At 36.4% G+C, this 22375-nt stretch overlaps 1 protein-coding gene across 1 annotated transcript in view; it reads right to left on the reverse strand.

The window, feature by feature from the left end:
- LOC149793399 (protein ERGIC-53-like) overlaps nucleotides 1–20145 on the reverse strand; it is a 56992-nt gene extending 36847 nt beyond the window's left edge. The window contains exons 1-5 of the mRNA XM_089967381.1: nucleotides 19967–20145; nucleotides 10567–10623; nucleotides 7142–7239; nucleotides 4033–4140; nucleotides 915–976 (exon numbers count right to left, since the gene is read on the reverse strand). Of these exons, the coding sequence (XP_089823507.1) occupies nucleotides 915–976; nucleotides 4033–4140; nucleotides 7142–7239; nucleotides 10567–10623; nucleotides 19967–20114 (473 nt within the window). The 5' untranslated portion in view covers nucleotides 20115–20145. The remainder of the gene's footprint in view (nucleotides 1–914; nucleotides 977–4032; nucleotides 4141–7141; nucleotides 7240–10566; nucleotides 10624–19966) is intronic.
- Between the last annotated feature and the right edge of the window lie 2230 nt (nucleotides 20146–22375).

Below are 22375 nucleotides of genomic sequence, written 5' to 3' on the forward strand. Positions count from 1 at the left end.
ACAGACAGAGGTGAGATGGCAGTGATCCGTAATGAAGAGCGCTTTTATTTTGAGATTACCTAATGCAATAAAAGAAATTATGCAGCAGTTTTTCTGGTACATAATGGGAAGTTCTGAAATTGTATAAGTATTGCATGTTTCATTACTAATTACTTTACTGAGCCATTATAAGACCAACTGTTGATAAACTTATTTTGTTATGAAATTTGCCTTCTAACTCAATTCTTCCCATTTTCATATCAATTCATCCTATTTAGATAGAAGGAAGAAGTCACTTCGTCCTAACTTTTGAGTACAGTTGGACACCTGCTGACCATTTTACACATACAGTAAAATCCGTCTTAAAAGACCACAAGTCTACAGAGACCGTATTCTCAATGCATTTATTTATTGATTATATGGTGTTGTAACCTGTCCTGAAAGACTCAGTCTTTACAGACCAGGACATTTTGTTTGAGGTGAATCTTTCTACTGTAATAATTTGTGTATCTGGAAGGCAAGCCATTGGTCCATATGATCATAAAGCTCAGAGAAACTGTCTTTATAATCAACATTTTAATGTTGCCAGGAAGGAGATCACAGCTGTAGCATGTTCATTTTAGCACATCTGCTGTCCTAGGTTTGATTTCCAATTGTGTCAGATGGAAATCTAAATTTCATCCATTTAGGGTAAATGTTTTCCTCGAGATTCTCCTGTTTCCACTACTTTAAAATAATATACACCTCTACACAATTATCTGAACCAATTAAAGAACTTGCATGTGACGAGAAATGCAGGTCAGTTTTCAATGTATGTAAAACCATTTTTTAAAGTACTTAAAATCCATTTCTAAAACACAGTTTAGTTGAACAGTTTGGTCACCTATTCATTCTTATCAATATTTATAGAATGATATGGCTGGAAGTCAACTTACTTTTGATGCTCAAAGGTATGGGTTCCATCATTAACAAAAGCACTGATGTAAGGGTTATTGTGCTGAAATGTAAAAATATACAAATCAATATTCATTTACTTATCAAGTCTGATTCAAAAACAGTCACAAAATGTTTAGTATAAAACCACAGAAACTGTTAAAAGTTATGAGAATTCAAATTTCTAGTTACAGTTTAACTCGAGTGTGGTGGAATTTCCTTGATGTAAGTGGTATTTCAGATGTAATACCAGTTTAAATTACTGTATGCAAAATTCATATCCTCCAATATTCAATAAATGCCAGCAAATGGGAAATTTACTGACCTAAATCTGCCAAATCAACTAGCAACTTTTTACCACTCCTTGTACCCCTGTTAAATTACCACCCCATAACCCACCCCCATTATTTGAAAATCTTTACTGGCCAATTTAATGTAATGCCCAGTTGAAATTACTGTATAAACTGTTGATTCTCATCTGAGGGTGAGAACTTAAAAAAAAGTAGAGTATCTTTAAGCATACATTAGGAAAAGAATGAAAAACTAATTCAAAAAACATTTGTATGTGTATGATCCTACAATGGACTGGCCTTATGTAAAGGCACAGAAGTGAATACAATGACAGTATCTATTAAGGCTCTGGTACATACATGATCAATATATTACCAATCCCAAAAACCAGAAATCCTTATAAATTCTGCCATCAGAAAGATGTCTTGACCCATGGGTCAATGTTGACTAATTGCTTGTGAGTACATGTATTTGTCATTTTATGTCAAGGAAGTATACAGATGGCTATACGGTTGGGATTTTGATGGTTATTAAATTCAGACCCATAGGCAAGTTCTGAACTCCAAGGCCACAATCCAGACCCTGTATTAGACACTCATGTGAATTCATCTCTTTATACGGTGGGGATCTTAAGAATTTCCAAGGTATGATCCAGAGGAATGTCCCTTATTCCAGGATTATAACTGTAATACCTTTCACAACCAACATGGTTACTGGGTGGGAATCTCATCAGTTTCCAAGTGCTGACCAAGGGACAATATCCTTGCCAAAATTCAATGATTATCCATGGAAGAGAAATGATTTATTAAGAAATCAGTCTGCCAATATTAACAATTTACCTGATATAAAGCAGATGTATATATATATATATATATATACAGTAGTCCCCCTCTTGAACGGCCCCCCTGACCAGCGGCCACCCGCTCCTTACGGCCAGAATCCGTTGGCACCGACGAGTTTGTGTTCAAAAGTACCCCTCGCGAAAGGCCACCCGCCTAATGCGACCAGCATATTAGTGCAAAATCATAAAATTTACCCCTCACAAGCGGCCGCATTTTATTTGAATATGTATCCAGAACCAGTATTGTATTCATAACGTGTGTTAAGTAATCCGATTTCTGTTTCCCGATGTCAGGTGTTCGTTACTGAAAGAAGTGTTGAGTAAAGTACATTTACCACTAAAGTTAATATTATATCATTTACACCTCACGAGAAGCCAAATTTATTCCATAAAAACCGAGAAAGACTCAAATTTTAATCCATACAAAAGGGTACGTACATGTATTCCAATTAGCCTTATTGCTGTGTTATCATAAGATGTTCGGTTTAGTCACTCTGATAATTGTTAAGAATACAATTATTGAACAGTAGTAACAGCTGAGAAGTGGCAGTATCAATGTACAATACACAAGTCAGCAGGAAAATGGTTTAATAGCCTTTATGGCTTCCCTTAGTAAGATGTTGAGCTTGTTCACTTTGGTAATCAGTGGCTATTACTACTGACAATAATTGTCAAAATTACGAATCCTAGCGGCCGCGAGGTCAGATCTGCGTGATGTTAATGGTACATATCGAAGCCGTTTTGGCTTCTCACCTAGTTTCAAGAAATGTATAAAAACAAAAGGGTACCAGACTGCGACTAACGAATCACGTGACAAGATCACTTCCTTTAAAAACACAAGGCAATTTGTTTAGATGCATACAAAATTGTTTTATCAGTATTGTAGTTGGCAACATGAATAACTTTCTGCAAAAAGATCAACATGTCATGGAGGAAAATACAAATTCTCAGTTTAGAGGAGAACGTGAAAGTAATTCAACTGACCGGGTGTGTGTGTGTGTGTGTGTGTGTGTGTGATCGAGGATCCTTTCAGAAAACTAACGTCGGGAAGACTCAGATAAACAATATCGTGAAAGATAATGAAACAATTCTGCAGAAGTGGAAAGGTGAAATGGATGGAGAAAGGAAGATTGTTTTGTTTGAGCCAGGAGACGTTTGTATCCTGATTTGAAAGACAAGAAAAAGCAAAAATTTTGTCAGTTGAACTGGGATATGACGACTTTACCGCAAGTAACGGATGGTTGCACATATTTCAAGTGAGACACAATATCAAGTGTTCTGTCATTAGCGGCGAATCAGCTGATGTTAATAATAAAGTTGTCGAAGATTGGAACAAAAGACTAAACGATATATGCTGGGGATATAACAGCAAGGATATTTTTAATGTGATGAGACTGGTTTGTTTTTTAGACTATTACCAACAAAGTGATGTGATGTGAACTGTAACATAATTATAAAGACAGTTTTAAAACTGTATCATTGGTTATTCATGCATTCTTTTGCAAATGATGACAAAGTTTGTTTTACATTTATTTCACATCATGCATGTGATTTTTTAACTAAAATATTAAATATTTAAAATTAAATGTACTTGTGACTTTTTTCATGTGTTTACTATTCGCATTTGTCATCCCCCTCTAGAAAGGCCACCCGCATTATAAGGCCACTTCCCTGCTGCATTAGGGGTGGCCTTATAAGAGGGGGACTACTGTATATATATATATATATATATATATATATATATATATATATATATATATATATATATATATATATACATACACACACACAAGTATATTCAACAATAAGTATAAGTATGTTCAAAAAAGTCCTATTTTGGGAGACATTTTCTGTAAGATAAAAATTGGGTCTACCGATTATTAGGACACTACAGCATGGAAGCATAAGTTGATCCATGCTGCTGATTACCTGTAAATGTATCAGCCTGAATTATCTCTCCTACATAGAGTATAAAGTGAGTACCTTACCTGTGCATCATTATCAAAGGAATCAAAGATCACTGCCAGTCCTTTCCAATAGTCATTGCTGCCAAACACAGGGCCATCAATACCTTTTGATTCAGTGAACCATATTGCCTGCAAAAAGGTATTAAAATCATCCTAAGTTATCTTGTTTCCTAAAAGAAAATGTAATTTAAGAAGATGAATGTATATACAGTAAAGCTTCCCTAAAATGACCCCTACATTGACTGTCCACATATTCTGATCTCATTAAGTCCATTCTTATACTAACTGTGCCTCTTTATATTCACCATCTCTTCAGTATGGCCAAATATTGTTTCTCCCATGGGTCTAGTTTAAGGTAGTTTTTATAATTATTTATTGTTGATAATTTTTCAGTATTGTACAGGAAAGCAAGTGGATATGAGCTATATTATTACCATAATTTAATCAGTAAAAATGATCAATATGTGCACTCTTGTGTTGTGGACAAGTCTATCTGCAATAAATCGTCAAGTTTTATGTATAGGTGAGATCAGCACCCAAACCAGCATCAACAACAATACAGGTTAGGGGGCTGATTTATCAGACCAAGTTATTTGATATTGATTTTCATTCTGTCTTAATACATATTTCTATTGTAGATACTGTTTTTCTTTCTTCTAACTTTATTATTTTTATTTTATTATAATATGGCACCCTACATAACTGAAATACTGTTATGTAACTGTAGTAATATGGTACAACAGCATACACTACCAAGGTCACTATCTTTGTTATTGTCATAATTGTACATCCTTCAAACCAATTTCTCAAGCTGTTATTTAAAATACCCATTCACTATTGATGCATTTTATCATTCTAGAATGTTCTGTTTGTCAAGTTTCTAATCATTATGCCAAAGATCTGCATTTGAAAGCTAACTTATCCAAAGGCGGCTACAATAACAGATTGGTATAACTGAACACTGTGGGGTCATGTGGACCTTCAAATTCTTCATTCTGTACTGTAACTGTCATTTTATTGTCTTGCTAGAAGCTGAAGTGTTCTTCACTCATTGCATTCCAAATATCTAGAGCACCTGGCCATCTTTTACTCCACAATAAACATGCCCAGGTACAAGTTTAAAAATCAAAGTATTTTTTTTTACTCGGACTAGTCATGGTTAACTTGGACATTGTGTGTTCCCGGAATGACCATATGATCCTGATGATAAGCATGTGCTGCTCAGAAAGGCTTCAGGATGTGGCCATTTTCAGTCAATGTAAAACCACACAGATGAGGTGGTACTGATAATTCTCAAAGCATGAAACCGGCCAGGATATGAAAACTGATATCTAATTCCAGACTTCATGAGACTTGTAGGAAATAAATTCTCTGTCGGATTAAAATAGAGATCACTGATATAATGGAGATCTGATGAACACCAATGCACGGTAATTTTCTGCTGGCCTTTCGATTTACTAAACAAAATACAGCTTTCATATTTATGAAAATGACAAATGTCAATTTATGACATGTTTCTAATGCTAATTCTCACAGCCACAATTAAAAGAAAACCATGCAATGAAACATGAAGAGCTACTCTGACCTCATATATTTTTTTATAACAAACAAGAAAGCCAAGGTTTATTTGGCTGTAGCAAGCACTTCAGCATAATTTTGCTGATACAAACAAGGTAACCCGAGATGGAATTTAAAATTTACAACAGACCATAGGCCCTTAACTCGAAACAAAATACTGAAAATCTAAGCAACTTATCAACATTTAAAGAACGACAATCGAGAAGAATTGTCACTGGTCTATATTTAACCCTTTTTAAAGTGATGCAACAGTCATATATACATATATAGCATGGACGAATGAAACAGAGCAAATTAACATGCTACAAGATTATTTGGGGGTAGGCTACAAAATCCTCATGTTCGAAACCAATGGTTGATGATTTACAATATTACACATTGTCCTTTGACAGTTAGCCAAAACGGTGTTTTGAACAAGTGCCTTCTTGTGTATGAAGAGTTTCTGTCGTTAGCAAGCAAAATAAATTGAACAATCATACATCCTGTAACTTGTCCAGTTAGGTTTTTAATATGGCGCCTTCTTCAAAGCCCACATGCCATAACTCCAAACAAAAAATGTTCATGAACAGATTCAACTGGAGAAACTTGCATGCATTGTGTCACTGTCTTTTGAGGCTGCTATGATTATTCCAAACTATCTTCCAAACTAAATGTAACAAGCAATCTGACCGCATGAGCTTCAATCAGGCGTGTCAGGTACCATTTTACCTAGGCACGCATCTTAAGGGTGGATGTCACATGAAATGAACCAATAACCCTTGGCTAGCAAAGATAAAAAAATCCACGACCCATGATGGACTCAAATGTTTGGGTGAGATGACTTCCTCCAAAAAATGTCTGTGATAGGAAAAATAGTGCAGAGTGATCAGAAATTTGAATATTTAAAACATACCGCTAATGACAGCCAAACTGTATCCCCCCCCAAAAAAATATTCATGAATCTTGATGCAAACATTCATCAGTGTGTTGCTGAAAATTGGATACATCACTTTGCTTCTGCAAAGGCTGGTAAACTCAAAAATATGCTACAAGTTTAAACAGGTTATATATATCGATGCACAAATCCACTTTTCCTACTTATAGAGAAGAAAAAAGCTCTAACTTTTCCTTTAATAACTATCAGCATATTAACCCCTCAAGATAAAAAACGTGCTCTCAGTTATGCTACAAAATACACAGAATTTTACCTCTTCAAGATTAATGAATGCATTTTTGTTTGAATCTAAATACAACTGCAGGCATAATCAATTACTAAATTTACAGAATAGTTGAATAAAAGCAATAAAAATATTCTTAAACTATTTTCCAATGTTCCTTGAACAGAAAAAAGGCATAAGAGTTGATATTGTACGTAAAGAAAGTAAGGCACTTGATTGCAAAAGAAAATCCAAAACAACGGAAGATGAAGACGACAAAAAAAAAATATCCCAATGTAATCAGCTATACATGGGCCCAATGACATACATGGAACTGGCAAAACTGCCCAAATCACCCCAAAGCACAGACCCCAAAAAAATCAAAATTTCAAAAAATATGAAATCCATCTACATACCAACCCATCAGCACCCACACGCCCTCTGCCAGTCACTTTGAACACCACCTCAATAGAGAAATGTTCAAAAGTTGCAGGGTTTTTACACCAGACAGCACCTGTTACAATACATTAAGAAAAATGCTTTATATTACACAAATGATTGAAACAGTTTAATATATATATATATATATATATATATATATATATATATATATATATATATATATATATATATATATATACACATATACACACACACATACTTTAAGTTAGGTCCAACTGCAAACTATATAGACCCTGATCACATAATGTGCCAGATCATGGTCCATGTTGGTTGCTGCTGGATCTGACTTGTGTGCAAATACAGTAGAACCTCTCTTGAAAGACCACCCCTTCTGTCAATAAATTTGTGGTCTCTCAAGACAGGTCACGCCACTATATAATCAATAAATCTGTGCATTGAAAATATGGTCTTTCAAGACAGGTGGTCTGACAAGACTGGTTTTACTTATGTACAAAATGTAATTCAAGGTATATTTTGGAACTTAAAAAGGAGGATTTTCCCCCCTGAAAACAGCAAGGATTTAATGAAGAAATAAAGGTGGGGCTTGCAAACAGATGTGTGATTTTTATGTATTTTGTTAACTTTTCAGTGTGATTAAAAAAAATAAATATTAGTTGGTGCTAATCTCTTAATCATATGACCTAGAACTGACCCTGCATATTTAAAAATGTCATCCTGGTAACCTTCAAAGGTTACAAAATAAGTGTAGGTATGCACAATTGCACAGAATAGTGACTTGTTTCTAACCAACCAATGTGGCATTGTCTTTACCGGTAACCAAAATACCTACTGGATGGAAACTTCTTTTTACAAGAGTTGTCCCATGTCTATTTAAACAGAATGTCACACCCATACTGAAAGGATCACTTACCTCTGGAGATTTAATGATATCATATCTAAGAAAGATTGTAGATAATAAATACATAACAATTACAAACCTAGTGTCAATGACCACAAGATTTTACAAGATTTCAAGTGCCATGGCCTGGAGACAAATACTGTTCGTATGCATCACTGTGTTAAAACTATTACCACTAAAATTAAAAACAATACCTGAAAATTACATTTCCACGTACATAATGTGCATCCAAATTTTAAACCCAGTATGAGGTAAAAAAAAAATAGTGATGGTTTGGTTTGGTTTTGTGGGGCATAATGCCATTTTTCAGAATATGATAAGTGACATTTGGCGGTCAGTATTTTTTGCAGTGGAAGATCTCTGAAGCCCTGGGAAGGACCACTGACCTGCTGGAAGCTACTGACATGTTTTCTCGTATACATTTGTCAAACTGGGACTCAAAACATACATGGACAGAATCGAGATGTTTGAGTGATTTGTAAAAAAAGACTACCTAAGATTATTTGGCCTACCAGGGAAACTCTGCCGCATGGTGTGCATGTGATATCCCTGCATATAAGTTTTTTATATAAAATTTCACTCTAGTTTTTGTTGAGAAGCAAAATTCTGCTTGGATGTGTGTGTGAAACGATTCATTGATAAATCAATGATAATATACATCAACCATGTAAAGGAGACTTTTCAAAATCCTGTAAGATTTAAATACTTAACTGATCATTTAATAGCCACTTTTACATAAAGTTTCTCAGTCTACCTGAATCAAATTTGGAGGCCTACAGGTGTGTCATGTAGTGAACTATGGTACATTCAATTCTGGTTAGTGATTTATTGCTTGTTCCTGTCTAGGGTAAGCAATAACCACCAACCAGACTTGAATGTAGCTTATATATTGCATGATACCCTGAATGTGAAATTATCCAAACTTGACGCAATTACCAGGTAAGGTACAGTACAAAGCAACATAATTTTTTCCCCATAAAAAATGACTGCTAACCAATCAGTAGAGTACTTAAATCATACACGTGGAACATCTTTATGTTGGTATATATTATAAGTGACTGAACATGGTAACAATAAACAAATCTGCAAGGGGCAGATTCTGAACTGCACGAGTTAGTTACCTTGTGTTATTCTGTAAAAGAGAAATGAGTTGTCAAGAATTTTCCTTTTTCATGGACAGAAATGAGTGCCTATGGCCATGGCAACTGTTGTACAATCATATCACTTTATATTCTGAAGGAGTATCAATAATTTTTTTTTCAAGATGGCTGTGGAAGCCAAACTTGATATCAGATTTGAACCATTTTCATTGGGAACCAACTGGATGTCATAGACTTTTAGAGAATATCCCATTTTGATACGACTATCTATTCAGGTGGAGTTTGTGTTAACAAGATTTTCAAGACGGGCGTATTAAATAGCAGTTCAGTGATATTTTATTTTGATTATCTAGACATCATTAGAAGTCTTTTGATGTAAACCACATGTCAATATTCCATTCAAGAGGAGTGACAAGATTTCGAGTGATGGCTCTCTGTAAACCTCATGTCAATATGACATTCCATTCAAGAGGAGTGACGAGATTTTGACTGATGGCTCTCTGTGAACCTCATGTCAATATGACATTCCATTCAAGAGGAGTGACAAGATTTTGAACAATGGCTCTCATGGTTACCACATTAAATGTCGGATCAGTACCAGTCTTTTGGTGAAAACATGCATGTAAATATGACCTTCCATTGAGGGGTAGTAATAATAATATTTTCAAGACGGCTCATGCAGAGCTGCACCATTTTTATTTTGGGCCAACACTGAGATGAATGTCTGCATGTGTAAAGTTCGTAGGAATCCTTCGTGCAGTATAGGAGTCATGATAACAAAACCGTGCCATTGGACGAACAGCAGACAAAAGACCATCCCATAAGCTAAAATGTCAAACTCTGATACATTTAAATTATTCTTTGCGTGGTACAGTTTGAAATTATCCATGAAAGTAGATGAACAAGTTACCAGTCTCTCATGTGTAATCTGTTTTAGTCACATAAATAAAATTTGCAATGGTCTGAAATTAAATTAATTTTTTAACAAACAAAAAGGACTATTGAGGTCAATAAGCCTTATTTATTTCTAAAATAAGGCTAGTAAATAATGTAGTTACAATGCAAATAATTCAATATTTCATACTGAGTGAATGTGACGTGTGCAGGCAACTTCAGTTCCATGATCTTCTCATTTGACAGTTTAAAAAAAAAATTCTACCATAAAACAGGCACTCTCTCCTGAAAATAAGACAAACAGATATAAATGTATTGATTATATATACATGTACCAAAATATTGTATTTGTAGGGGCCAAGTTGGCTACCATGGAGCAAATGTTCATCTTTGTGAATGCACGAGGTACCATTACCAAGAAATACAGGAAAGACGTGCGATGTCCTTCTGGTTCTGCTATGAGGCAATTCTTATCTACAATTCTACACTGGCAGAGCTTGTCCATGATGACAAGAAAGACACTCACCTCTCTTGCTTCTTAATGATGGGGTTATTCGAAGGTAATCATCGCTGGCAATAGCATCTGGAGAAAAAAAATTAGAAAATGTCTTAGCAGAAAACCCCCAGCATTTTGCTCAAAACTTAGCAGAAAAAAACAGGCATTTTGTTCAAAACTATCTTCCAGACTGAATTTCATTCTGATTGTGAAAGTACATCTAAAATATTAAAGCAGAAACAGGTTGATACCCAGAATACCCATAGAAAATCAACAACCACTGATGAGCAATAATCTATCATTGTGCATAAAATCAAACTTCTAGGACCACAGAAACACTGCATTAAGGTCTGACTCTATAGCTATATGTAAATTTATGTTGAATACAAAATACCAGTTTGGATAATTATGCACATTACTGAAACAGTCAGTATTAGAACTGTTCCAGCAGTCATTGCAACTGGTGCAATGATGTGTGTAACTGGATTACAGCTAGCATGTATAAGCAACAAGCCAAATGAAAGATAATTTTATGGTATTATAAGTAATAAGGGAAATGGAATTTGATGGAGGTGAGATAAAATGAAAGACTTACTAAAAATGATATAGGCAGAAACACTAGAGTATTCTGATTTGTTGTTTATCGACTTGTTAAAAACTACAGCAATGTTCAAGATGTTTCAAGTTAAAGTTTAATGAATCATAACTGAGCTGTCCCTTGCTCATGCTTACACTACCGTAATGCAACACTGGTTAAACATAATAAGCAGCACATATGCCCAACATCCAAAGAATAAAGAAAAACTATATAAAGCAAGACGTGCCTCAGATGTTATATAAACTCTGCTGATCCAGTGAGTACGGAGGACATTGATATTGCAATCTGTCAATGACTGACATCAGGACCTGGAGGAAACTATCACTATTTTGAGACGTGAATCAACACATAAGTCAATTTAATGACTTTTTTCTTTTAGCACAGATATCACAACTTTAAGTACAAATTTTCAAAACTTTAAGTAGATTTCTTCTTTTCTTTCTAATGTCAGAGATCAATACACGTTCAATCTGGTCAATGTTTTTCAAGTTTAGGAAAGATGTAACTCAGGTTATCATAAATTAAATATGGTAGCCCCATGGCTCAAGACTCGTTATTTATCATTCACTTCAGTACCCATGCAATTGGAGAATACAACCTAGATTAATGGATGGATATCAAAACTTAACAGGTAGATGTCTGAATTTCCTCCAGTGTCATGTTTACCCCGACCCAGAGTAGCCCAGTTTGAAACATGTATAATCAAGGTAATTCTGACGGGTCATTGTTTGATGTTGAACATTGCCGAAGGCTAGCACCAATCCGTTACGTAAGATTGTTGTGGCTAGAATCGAAGGACCGGACATTGGAGTTGCGAAGTCACAGACAGCCAATTATCACCTAGGTGTCGAAATGTTTCCAAGATCAAAAGAAATTGCCTGAAGAAGTGGGAGTGTCCTAACTTCTTTCCCCTGCAAACAGACAGACAGGTTGAACTGGCCGCTAAGACGATTGGACAGGGGCACAGCACCACCCAATCAGAATCGAGATGGGGGGAGACCTTGATTTGGGTAGAATGATATCCCTGCGTTTTCCGGCAAAAGTTAGTTCGCTGAGAGAAATTACCCAGAGAAGAGGTTAGCGTAACTCCGAATAGCCATTCGTTATTGGCGGGAAAATCTTAGAGCGGGAAGGTCTAAGTACAGAAAGCTTCAAAAGGTCAGTAGATATTTGTTCGGTCTTTGTGGAATGCGACTGCATTTTAATTGTAGGTCGTATGTATACTTTATTAGTACTAGAATCGTAGTACGAAGAATTACTTTGTTTTGTTAATATGTTTGCATATTTTGAAGGAATGAGTTGTTTGTTTTGTTAATATGTTTGCATATTTTGAAGAAATGAGTTGATATTTGTAAAGAATTATATAGCTTGCCAGCCGTCGTAAGAGTTAATATTGTAATTTACTATGTGGGTATTTTATAGTGGACTAACACATATGTTCATATGATTATAGATTTTGCCATTGTTGAATATTTGTAATGTACAGACATGCGTCTGATTTTGTCAGATTGTAGTACGATGAGATTAAATATATATGTGTATATACTGACGTGACGCAATGTATTGATGTCTGTATAGCAATTCGCTGATACTGTGTTATTATGCCATTGTTTACCCTGCAAGAAGTGTGTGGGAATTTCGATGTGTATGCATACGTGGCCGAAACAGTGACAGCTATCTGATGGTTAATTGTCGTTATAGTGTGAGGTGAGGTTCGATAAAACATTTGTTAACGCCTTGTGGTTTTTCACAGGAAGCTTTGAGGGACAGACCAGTTAAAGTTTGGTCCCGTAGTCTCGGATAGAGAGACGGAGGAAAGGAGAAGAAAGGAGAGAAGAAAGGTGAAGTGAAGTCTGGAGCGAAGTTGGTGGAGATAATAGAGAGGGAAAGGAGAAGTTGAAGTCTGGAGTGAAGCTGGAGGAGATAGTAGAGAGGAAACAGAGATAAAGAAGGAGTTAGAGGAACGGAAAGAAGGAAGAATCAGCGGGAAGAAATAGATGAGTAGATGCAAGGACAGGGGGAAAATCGAACTCACACTGTAAATCACGGGATGAATTAGGCTGTCACTTGGTCGAGGGAAAGACGAGTGATTGGAAGTTATCGTTTTTTTTTAAATTATCACATTTATTAAATTGTTATTGATTGAATTTCATCTTCGTGTTCTCTATAATTTAACCGTCGGCATTGCTGACTGGGGGCTCAGAGCTGTAAATCTACACCATCACTAATTTAACTTTCTAACCTAACGAGCCAGGGTGGAACTTTCAATTTAATTTAATTAAATTATATTGGGAGAACCCCACCCCAATATGACAGAACGTCACAGTGGGCGCTCCGTCCGGGATTTGAATTAGACATAAATATTATTTTACGACCTAAAAGTTTATTTGTTAGGAAGTATTAGTGAACAGTGTGAGATATTTTCCATCCTATGTATTTTGAATTTTTATGATTTTCTCATCTTGTGTTTGTTATATTTGATATTTGCATGTTTGGTAGATCTTTAATTACTTGCAGTAATTGTGAAGCAAATATCGAGCAAATATCTTACCTGAACGAAATTAGTTGTTGTCGACAGGTAAGTATTTGGCTGGGAACTTGTAGTATCTGTCCATTGTTAGTAAGGTCGAGACAAGGTATCACTTCCTATTAGTATAACAATATGGCTACAGAAAGGCAAATGATCAAGGAGTACCGTGCCATGGGTTCGGAAGATCTCGGCTACGAGGGAGATTGCCTGGCAGCATTTATTGAAGAAAGAATCAAGGAATGGAAGGCAGAAAAAGCAGCAGACAGAGAGCTGGAGTTGGCCAAGATATCCGCGGACAGAGAAACCCAGAAAGAGCTGGAGCTGGCCCGGATAGCCGCCGAAAGAGAAACACAGACAGAGTTGGAGCTGGCCAGGATATCAGCGGCCACAAAAGAACGAGAGCTTGCTCACACTCTCGAAATGGAGAAGGTCAGGTTAGCCGCTAGGGACATAGATCGGGACGACGCTAGCACAAGTTCTGGAGGGACTGGACGACCTTTCATCGACCACCGAATGGTCCAGATAAGTATGTCGCGGTTCAGCGATAAGGAGGAATCTATCGACGATTTTCTTGTTCAGTTTGAGAAACTCGCTCATGCTCATAAAATTCCTGAACAACATTGGGCAATTAATGTCTCAGCTTTTTTGCAAGGTGCAGCTCGTGAAGTCTACCACGGCTTAGCTGCAGACAATGCTGACAACTACAATGCGCTCAAAAAGGCCCTTCTCTGCCATTATCGGCTGACCGCCGAAACATATTGTAAACTTTTTCGGGACTCGGCGAAAAAGGCAATGGAGACCCACTCTCAATTCCACACCCGTGTTCGAGGGTTATTTGAGAAGTGGATGAAGATGGCCGAAGTCGAACGATCGTACGACGGGCTACGCGAGGTTATACTCAAGGAACATGTCCTGAGTACTTACCGTCGCGAGTTGACAGTCTTTCTAGCAGAGAGAGAGCACTGGACGCTCGAAGAGATCGCTAGTATGGCGGAGCGATACGAGCAGGCACACTCGAAAAGTGGAGGTTCCGGGGGTGCGGACCGACCCCGACCCACTGAGTCGCGCCGTGTGGTTGAGGTAGAGCCGGCTGTCCGTAACCGTCAGGGCAACGGGAGGGTCGGAGGGGGATCTACAGGTAAGGATGCCAACCATAGACCTGGACAGGCCTCACCCACGAAAGCGGGGCTTGCAGGTCGGCGAGGGCCGCCGACGTGTTACAACTGCAAGCGCCCAGGGCATATTGCCAGGGACTGTCCCAAGGGCAGGCAGACCCAGGTGAATGCCGTCGCTAGGAAGGAGCGCGAGCCGGAGGCAAGCTGTAACCCAGCCAACCTCGCGTCTGCTACTGTCAACGGAGAAGGTGCCACCATCTTGTATGACACTGGGTGTAGCATCCCAGCCCTTGTCGACAAGAAGTACGTTAAGCCCAAGGACAGAAACATGTGAGTGATGTGATGTGATTTGGATTTTACACGTAGCTTTAAAAAAAATTCAGTCATATCGCTATGATGTTTGCAATGTGGCAGTTTATAGTGATGTCTGTCATGTAGCATGATGTCCCACCCAGTCACATTATCCTGACACCAGGCCGACCAGTCCTAACACTAACCTCTTTTTGCTGAGTGCCAAGCAAGGTAGCTGCTAGTACCAATAGTGTTGTTGCTGTTGTGGGGTTTAATGCCATTTGTCAGCACACAATAGGCTATACATGGCGGCCAGTATTAATGGTGGAGGAAGAACCCAAGAATACCCCGGAAAGAACCACCAACCCACGAGAAGCTATTGGCAAGCTTTCTCACATACCTACATTGGCTGAATCCATGCTGACAGGTGAGATGGCAGTGATCCATATCGGAAAGCACTTTAGATCACTTGGGGCCCCTGTACTATCTTTTTAAGTCTTTGGTATGACTCGGCCATGGATCAAACCCATGATCTCCTGCATCCGAGGTTGACGCTCTAACCACTAGGCCACCAGTGCGGTCTCATTCATGTGAATCTGCCTTGATCTGACTAACTTATCAATGGATTCAAGCACTTGATCAAGGTAGAGTAATAGGATCTATATTTGTAGATTTCAGAAAGCCTTTGACATGGTAAACCATGAAATCCTCTTGAAGAAACTGAAAATGTGCCATGATTAAAGCACAGTCAGATGGTTTACTTCATACTTAAGCGAGAGAACACAACGTGTTTATATAAATAATGTTCTGTCAGAACCTGGAACAATTAGACATAGTGTACCACAAAGGCTCAATTCTAGGTCCATTACTATTTATATTATTTATTAATGACCTACCACTTTTACTGAAGGACTCAATTTCATCTACATATCTCTATGCAGATGACACAATATTGCTAGACATCCAAAACAGAAAGCATGAACTGGAAATTTCTTTACAGGATGCCCTAAACAAACTGGACAACTGGTGCACATGCAGTGGCATGGCGGTAAATAAAATATTACTTATCTCAACATGGCAAAAGAGTAAAAATCTTGTTTGTGATGAACACTGTTTGAAGGATCAAAATTTGCCAATGGTCTGTCAGGATAGACTACTTGGTGTTTTGGTAAATAACTAACGTATCATGGATAGACTACTTGGTGTTTTGGTAGATAATAACTAACATGTATCATGGACTGAACATATCAAACATATCAGTAAAAAAGTTAATTCAAGTTTATGGCTTCTCAGTAGGATGTGGCATTTTCTCCCAGAAAGGCACAGTAAACCATTTAATAACAGTTGCATACAACCTAATTTAGATTACTGTAATACAGTATCAGGCAATTCAAATGATAGAAACATAACAAAGCTGACACATCTTCAAAACAAAGCATTTGAGCTAATATAAATCCAAACAAAAAACAAGGAAAATTTAAGTGGTAAGTTACAAATACTATTAAAGACCAAATCTGGTTGCAATAAAGTCAAATTAAGGTACAGGATTTCCAGTAATAGTGTTCCTGAATATTTACAATCACTATTCCGGTATAGGCTACCCAGAAATACTTCCCACCTGTCATCTATGTCTATCAAACAATATAAAATTCCCAATCCAAATAGGAAATTATTCAAAAGAAAGTTTCCAATACTCTGAAATGCCCACTATATTTCCTTCTTCCAAACCAAATATATCCAGTGGATTCAGAGATCTAGTTAAAATCAGAATGAAAACAACTATATTTGTGTTAACAAATGCCTCTGGGTATCATTAAATATACTACTTATCTATTTTGTCAATAATGCATGTGATTGTATATGTGTGGGTTAGCATATAAGCAAGTTCCTTTGTATAAGGGCCTCAAGGTAGATTAGTTCTTCAGCTAATTGTGTTACCTTCTTTTAATAAAGTCATTATTATTATTATCATTATCAAAGGATAACTTATGCAGATTGGGCAGTGATAGGCCTAGTTGCAAACTTACACAGGAAAAGGTTAATGGACAGTCAGCTATCAAAACGCAAACTTGAGAATGAGCAAGAGTTTGTTTGTTGGGCAAAATTGATATCATTAACAACACCAACTATCTGATGGCTTGCAGAGATCTCGACACGCTTAATTACGTGAATTTGGACTCCAGTTTTTTATCTGGGATGCAGAAAATCACTGAGGCGGGAGTCCTCCGTACCCATGTAATAGGTGTGCGGCAAAATTCAAAGACTTGCAAGTCCTGCTTCAGCCACCTGCATTGTGGGAAAATGTGTTCATCGTTTAGCTGTGCTGATATTTACAATGACAGAATCCAGTGACTGAAAGACCCTTTGATGTACATACATGTTGCCATTTTATTAGAATACATAAAAAAAAGAACATAATGCAATAGCTGGGCGGCAAGTTCAAAGGCTTTGACGCGGCTGGGTGAGAAAATGTACCGATATTTATAGTGATTGAATTCAGAGGCAGAAAGACCTAGAGATGCACGTGTGGTCATTTATAAAAGTACATCAAATAAACAACTTTAGCTTTCATTATTGTGTTCATTTCCGAATGTAGCGGAATAAGCACTGCACGTGTCTGAAGAGTACTTAGACAAAATGCCATTTGTAAGTGGGTGACAAGTTGCCTAAAAATGTAAACTTTGCCTTCTTCTGTTATGAAAGCAAAAACGACTTCTCCCTGTGATTATTTAAGAGGTACATTGACTGACCATACCATATGTTTTTGTTAATGCCCCTCGCCTTAGCCCAGTTGGTTCTAATGTTGTAGCGAAATGTATTCATCACGACATCAGTAGCTAGGCCTAGTTTTTATATCAATTACGTTGACAAACAAACTCTTGCCCATTCACAAGCATTATGTTTTAATAGCTGATTGACCATTAACCCTTTTCTGAGTAAAGTAGCAACTATCAATTTCCTGCATGATATCCTTTGATGATAAAACACACAAACTTGTGTTTTAAGATCAGAATCGATGATCTGGACATTTATTATCTGCCTCATACACTATTTCATCATAAAATTAGTTTGAAACTTAAGTGAACCAGTAGGCCTAATGGGAAAGTCTGGGATGAACCAGTTTATTAGATTGTGTGTTTTCTTAAATCATTGGGCAAATATATTCAGAAAAAATATACAGATCATTGAAACCAAAGCCCACGTATTATTTTATTAAAGATTTAACTTTAAAATGCAAATTATGACGGTCAGAAACATATGGGACAATGTTATGTGTGGAATTAGCGAGATGCGCTTTAAGATCTAAGCTGTTTTCTGACTTGACAAGTATTTATGAAAATACAAAGAAGAAAAAGCAATCAGATACTATTTATTTGAATGAAATTACTACAAGTATACATACAAATAAATCAACTATAAATTTGCGATTCTGTAAATGGACTATTGTAATGAAGCTATATTATAGTGAGTGATTACAGTACGAAAACCTCTCTCCATCTAAAAATAGATGCACTCACGTCTGTGTTGATTCTGTAGGAAAGAAGGGACTGCAACTTTTGACAGTGGGACTCTTTATTTTTACCAAAATGGGAGTCCTGGACTCCTAGTTTTAAAATCATAGCGAGACATCTGGCTTGACGCCTACATTTTGCCTTGAGCTATAACATAGCACTGGAACTAACCTGGCTAAGGCAAAGTCATTTCACTTTCCTAACATTAGAAGGCAAAGTTTACATTTTTTAGATGCCTTCAACATTTATTTATACTGATTACAGCTGTTTAATGGGAAGCGTGACACTAAAGAGAGAGAGAGAGCTGTATGAAAGATTTGGGTTGTGACTGACACATACCCTTAGTTTTAATGATGTTAAGGCCACTGTATACAAAATCATGTGGATATTGTTTTTGTAAAGAACACACACAAAAAAATCAGCCATACAGGTACAAACTTTGAATCAGGAGAAATTGTTTATTACATTCGTGGATAAAATGTTTTCTGTTTAAACATTCTATTCTAATTTCCGATTAAAACTTTGGAAAAACATGACATTCATATGATGCTATTACAGTGTTCACTGGCCATTCAAACAACAAAGGCAACATCTAACAAATGGATGATCAACACAACTCAATGATAATTACTTAATAATAAAAACATAACAAAAATGCCTGGTAACAATAAGATCTCACTGATAATCTGTAATTTAGAACTCCTAACCTTTTCTTTACTCAATTCTGAATTCATATCAGTGCACAAGAACATTTTACTGAATTACACACAATTGCTTTAATAATGTCAACTTCTGTACAATGACAGGTTTCATGCCCCCCCCCCCCCCAATCATTGGGGGGGGGGGGGGGCTTTGTAAAATGCCCAGAAAGACTTCAGAAGTCCCGGCAAATGGCAAAATATAATCTTCCTTTCAAAGTTTAATGTTTATAAACCATTTCTATATAACCACATGTAAGAAATACTGAAAAAGTCCGTATTTTGAGAAGTTATAAAAGACCAAATATTAGAAATATTATTAAGATTCGTGGACGGTGCACTTTCTTGAATGCTTGCTGTGAATTAATTTTAAAAACTATCATATTGGAATTAATTTTTTTAATTCTGCATATACAGAAAACGTTCGATTTTTTTAAAATACTAATAATTCTGGAATTAAATCTGTTGTTACTCAAACAAATTAAATATATTATAACACAACGTTTCAGGTTTTAAGTAATATGTGTTTACGTGCAAACGAGATGGACAGTGAAAATTACAAGAGCAACAGCACACGACATAGTCTTCAATGCATTTTGTAAACAACGCCATATGTTTTGCCGGTGTGTTACACGTGTCCCAAACATTGGCCAACCGAGATAGTGAAGCAACGTCAACTCACTTACCTCCAGTATATTCCCAGAATGGAATCGACCGATCTGCCTGTATCAGATGTGGCCCTTTAAAACTGTATTTATATTCAAATTTTATCTTTGGCAAGGATGCATTTACAATGAGAACAGCTGAAAAACAAAGCAGTGTCTGGAGAAACATTGTGCTCGTCCTTAGGAGAACGGAAGACTAATAGGACATCTACATCGACAAGGGCGATAACTGTAAGCAGTCAGTTACGCCCGAGCGCACTACTAGTAAATATTCTAAAATTTGTTTGGTGTGAGAAACATTTATCTTCAAGGTTTATTTACTTTCTTTATTCCAAACTGCCCAATCGAAGGAAGCGAAAATGAACACTTAATAGAAAATATTATCACTATGATTGTTGTTACTATTATTATTATTATTAATATTTTTGTTGTTTGCAGAATCGAATAATGGCGACGCAGTATATTCAAATAGGCAATTTTAATTTTTAGTTCTTTTTTAACATTTGCGTTTTACTTGATTGATAACTTATTTCTTTATTTTTTAAACAAGTGGCTTAGAGATACACTATAGTATAATTTTCCAAGTTTCAGTCTCCGAAATTTCGCAAAACGTCTGTGCGATTTTAGTAATTTTTTTCAGATGATGTCGTCCATGCACCTTGACTGATCTGAAATGTACCATTAAAAAAAAAAATCTTTGTCATGGGATGAAATAGGCGTTTGTGCATTAACAAATTGCAAGCTTTATGCAACCGTAACATTGACCCCAATGTATGTAACTAGTTCATTTTCATGTTAATGAAACTTAAATTAAACTGCCTATCATCAAGAAGACATTATGTAAGTTTAGTAAGCGACGCTGAGTTGTTACAATTCTATACGTGAATCAATTTACCATATGTAAATATTTAAGAATATGTTTGGGTTTTTTGTGTGACTTAAGGAGCTTTTGTTTGTTGTCTCCCTCATTTGAGGCGGCGAAAGACTTTGTTTTTATCAGTATTCTCACTACGATTTTCACAGATAATTCGACTCATAATAATTCATTAATGTGAATATGCCTCTTGAAATTTATGTTAGAAAAGGCCATTAAAACTTAAGCCAGATATTAAATAAACGCATATTACTATCAGTTCAACAAAAGAATGCCATAATCTTGGTGATTCGCATTAAGGACAATAATTTAGATTTGATCTCAGCCGACTTATCGTTTTAAAATACCCGTGTGTAAAAACTGTGCAATAGTTTTTTCATGGAAAACCTTGTGTTGCACTTAAACAATCTTCCACATATTCAAACCCTTAATTTCTCTGTCACTAATACGTGAAAATAACCATGGTAAAACATCAAATTTTAAACAAATTTTGTAAAAAATTAAAAGGTTAGTCAATAGAGCCAGACTAGAGGAAAATTCACATCTCTTTCAACCCCCTCCTCCACTTGCAAAATAAATAATATTCTCAACACCCAACATGTAACATAAACATGTCGGTGAGCCATGCATAACAAATGGGATACAACTTGAGAGGAATGGCTTCCACGCATGTCAGTTATATAATTTCCACAATGATGTGTTTTATATGCATGCTATATATTTATATCGTCAAGTTCAGGGTTTATATATTCTCAACAAATTATCCATAATTACATTTTTATGTGTGCAAGTCATGGTAGAAAAGTAGGCGACTTTTAAATAATGCAAATATGCATACATAGTCTTGCTCTCTCTCTCTCTCTCTCTCTCTCTCTCTCTCTCTCTCTCTCTCTCACACACACACACACACACACACACACACACACACGTACGTGGACATAAATTGTATACATATAAAACATATCATTGTGGAAATTATCTAAGTGACATGCGTGGAAGTCATTCCTCTCAAGTTGTATCCCATTTGTTATGCATGGCTCACCGACATGTTTATGTTACATGTTGGGTGTTGAGAATATTACTTATTTTGTAAGTGGAGGAGGGAGTTGAAAGAGATGTGAATTTTCCTCTTGTCTGGCTCTATTGACTAACCTATTTATGTGTTGTAAGACAGAGCTTAGACTGAGATTTTGCCTCACATAATACACATAATTACGTTTTACATTCATTCAGTTAATACGATAAGAGAGTTTTTACATTCATTCAGTTAATACGATAAGAGAGTTTTACATTCATTCAGTTAATACGATAAGAGTGTTGGGGGTAAAATCTGCTCTTGATATTTAAACTAAGTCCACACAAGACAACAAGATAGAATACACACTAATTTTATATACCAATCTGCGCCCTCCTATGGGCGGCAGAAAATAAACAAAGCAGAAAAATCTACTTGAATACGTATAGAACATTATAGAAGGAGCAACACCTTCTTCCCCATTCAGTGTGTACCAGTGAATAAAACAGTTTTTTTTATAAATACCTAATATCATCCATGC

The sequence above is a fragment of the Sinohyriopsis cumingii genome, chromosome 8, assembly GCF_028554795.1.
Source record: "Sinohyriopsis cumingii isolate HCF-2022 chromosome 8, ASM2855479v2, whole genome shotgun sequence".
Classification (NCBI taxonomy): Eukaryota; Metazoa; Mollusca; class Bivalvia; order Unionida; family Unionidae; genus Sinohyriopsis; species Sinohyriopsis cumingii.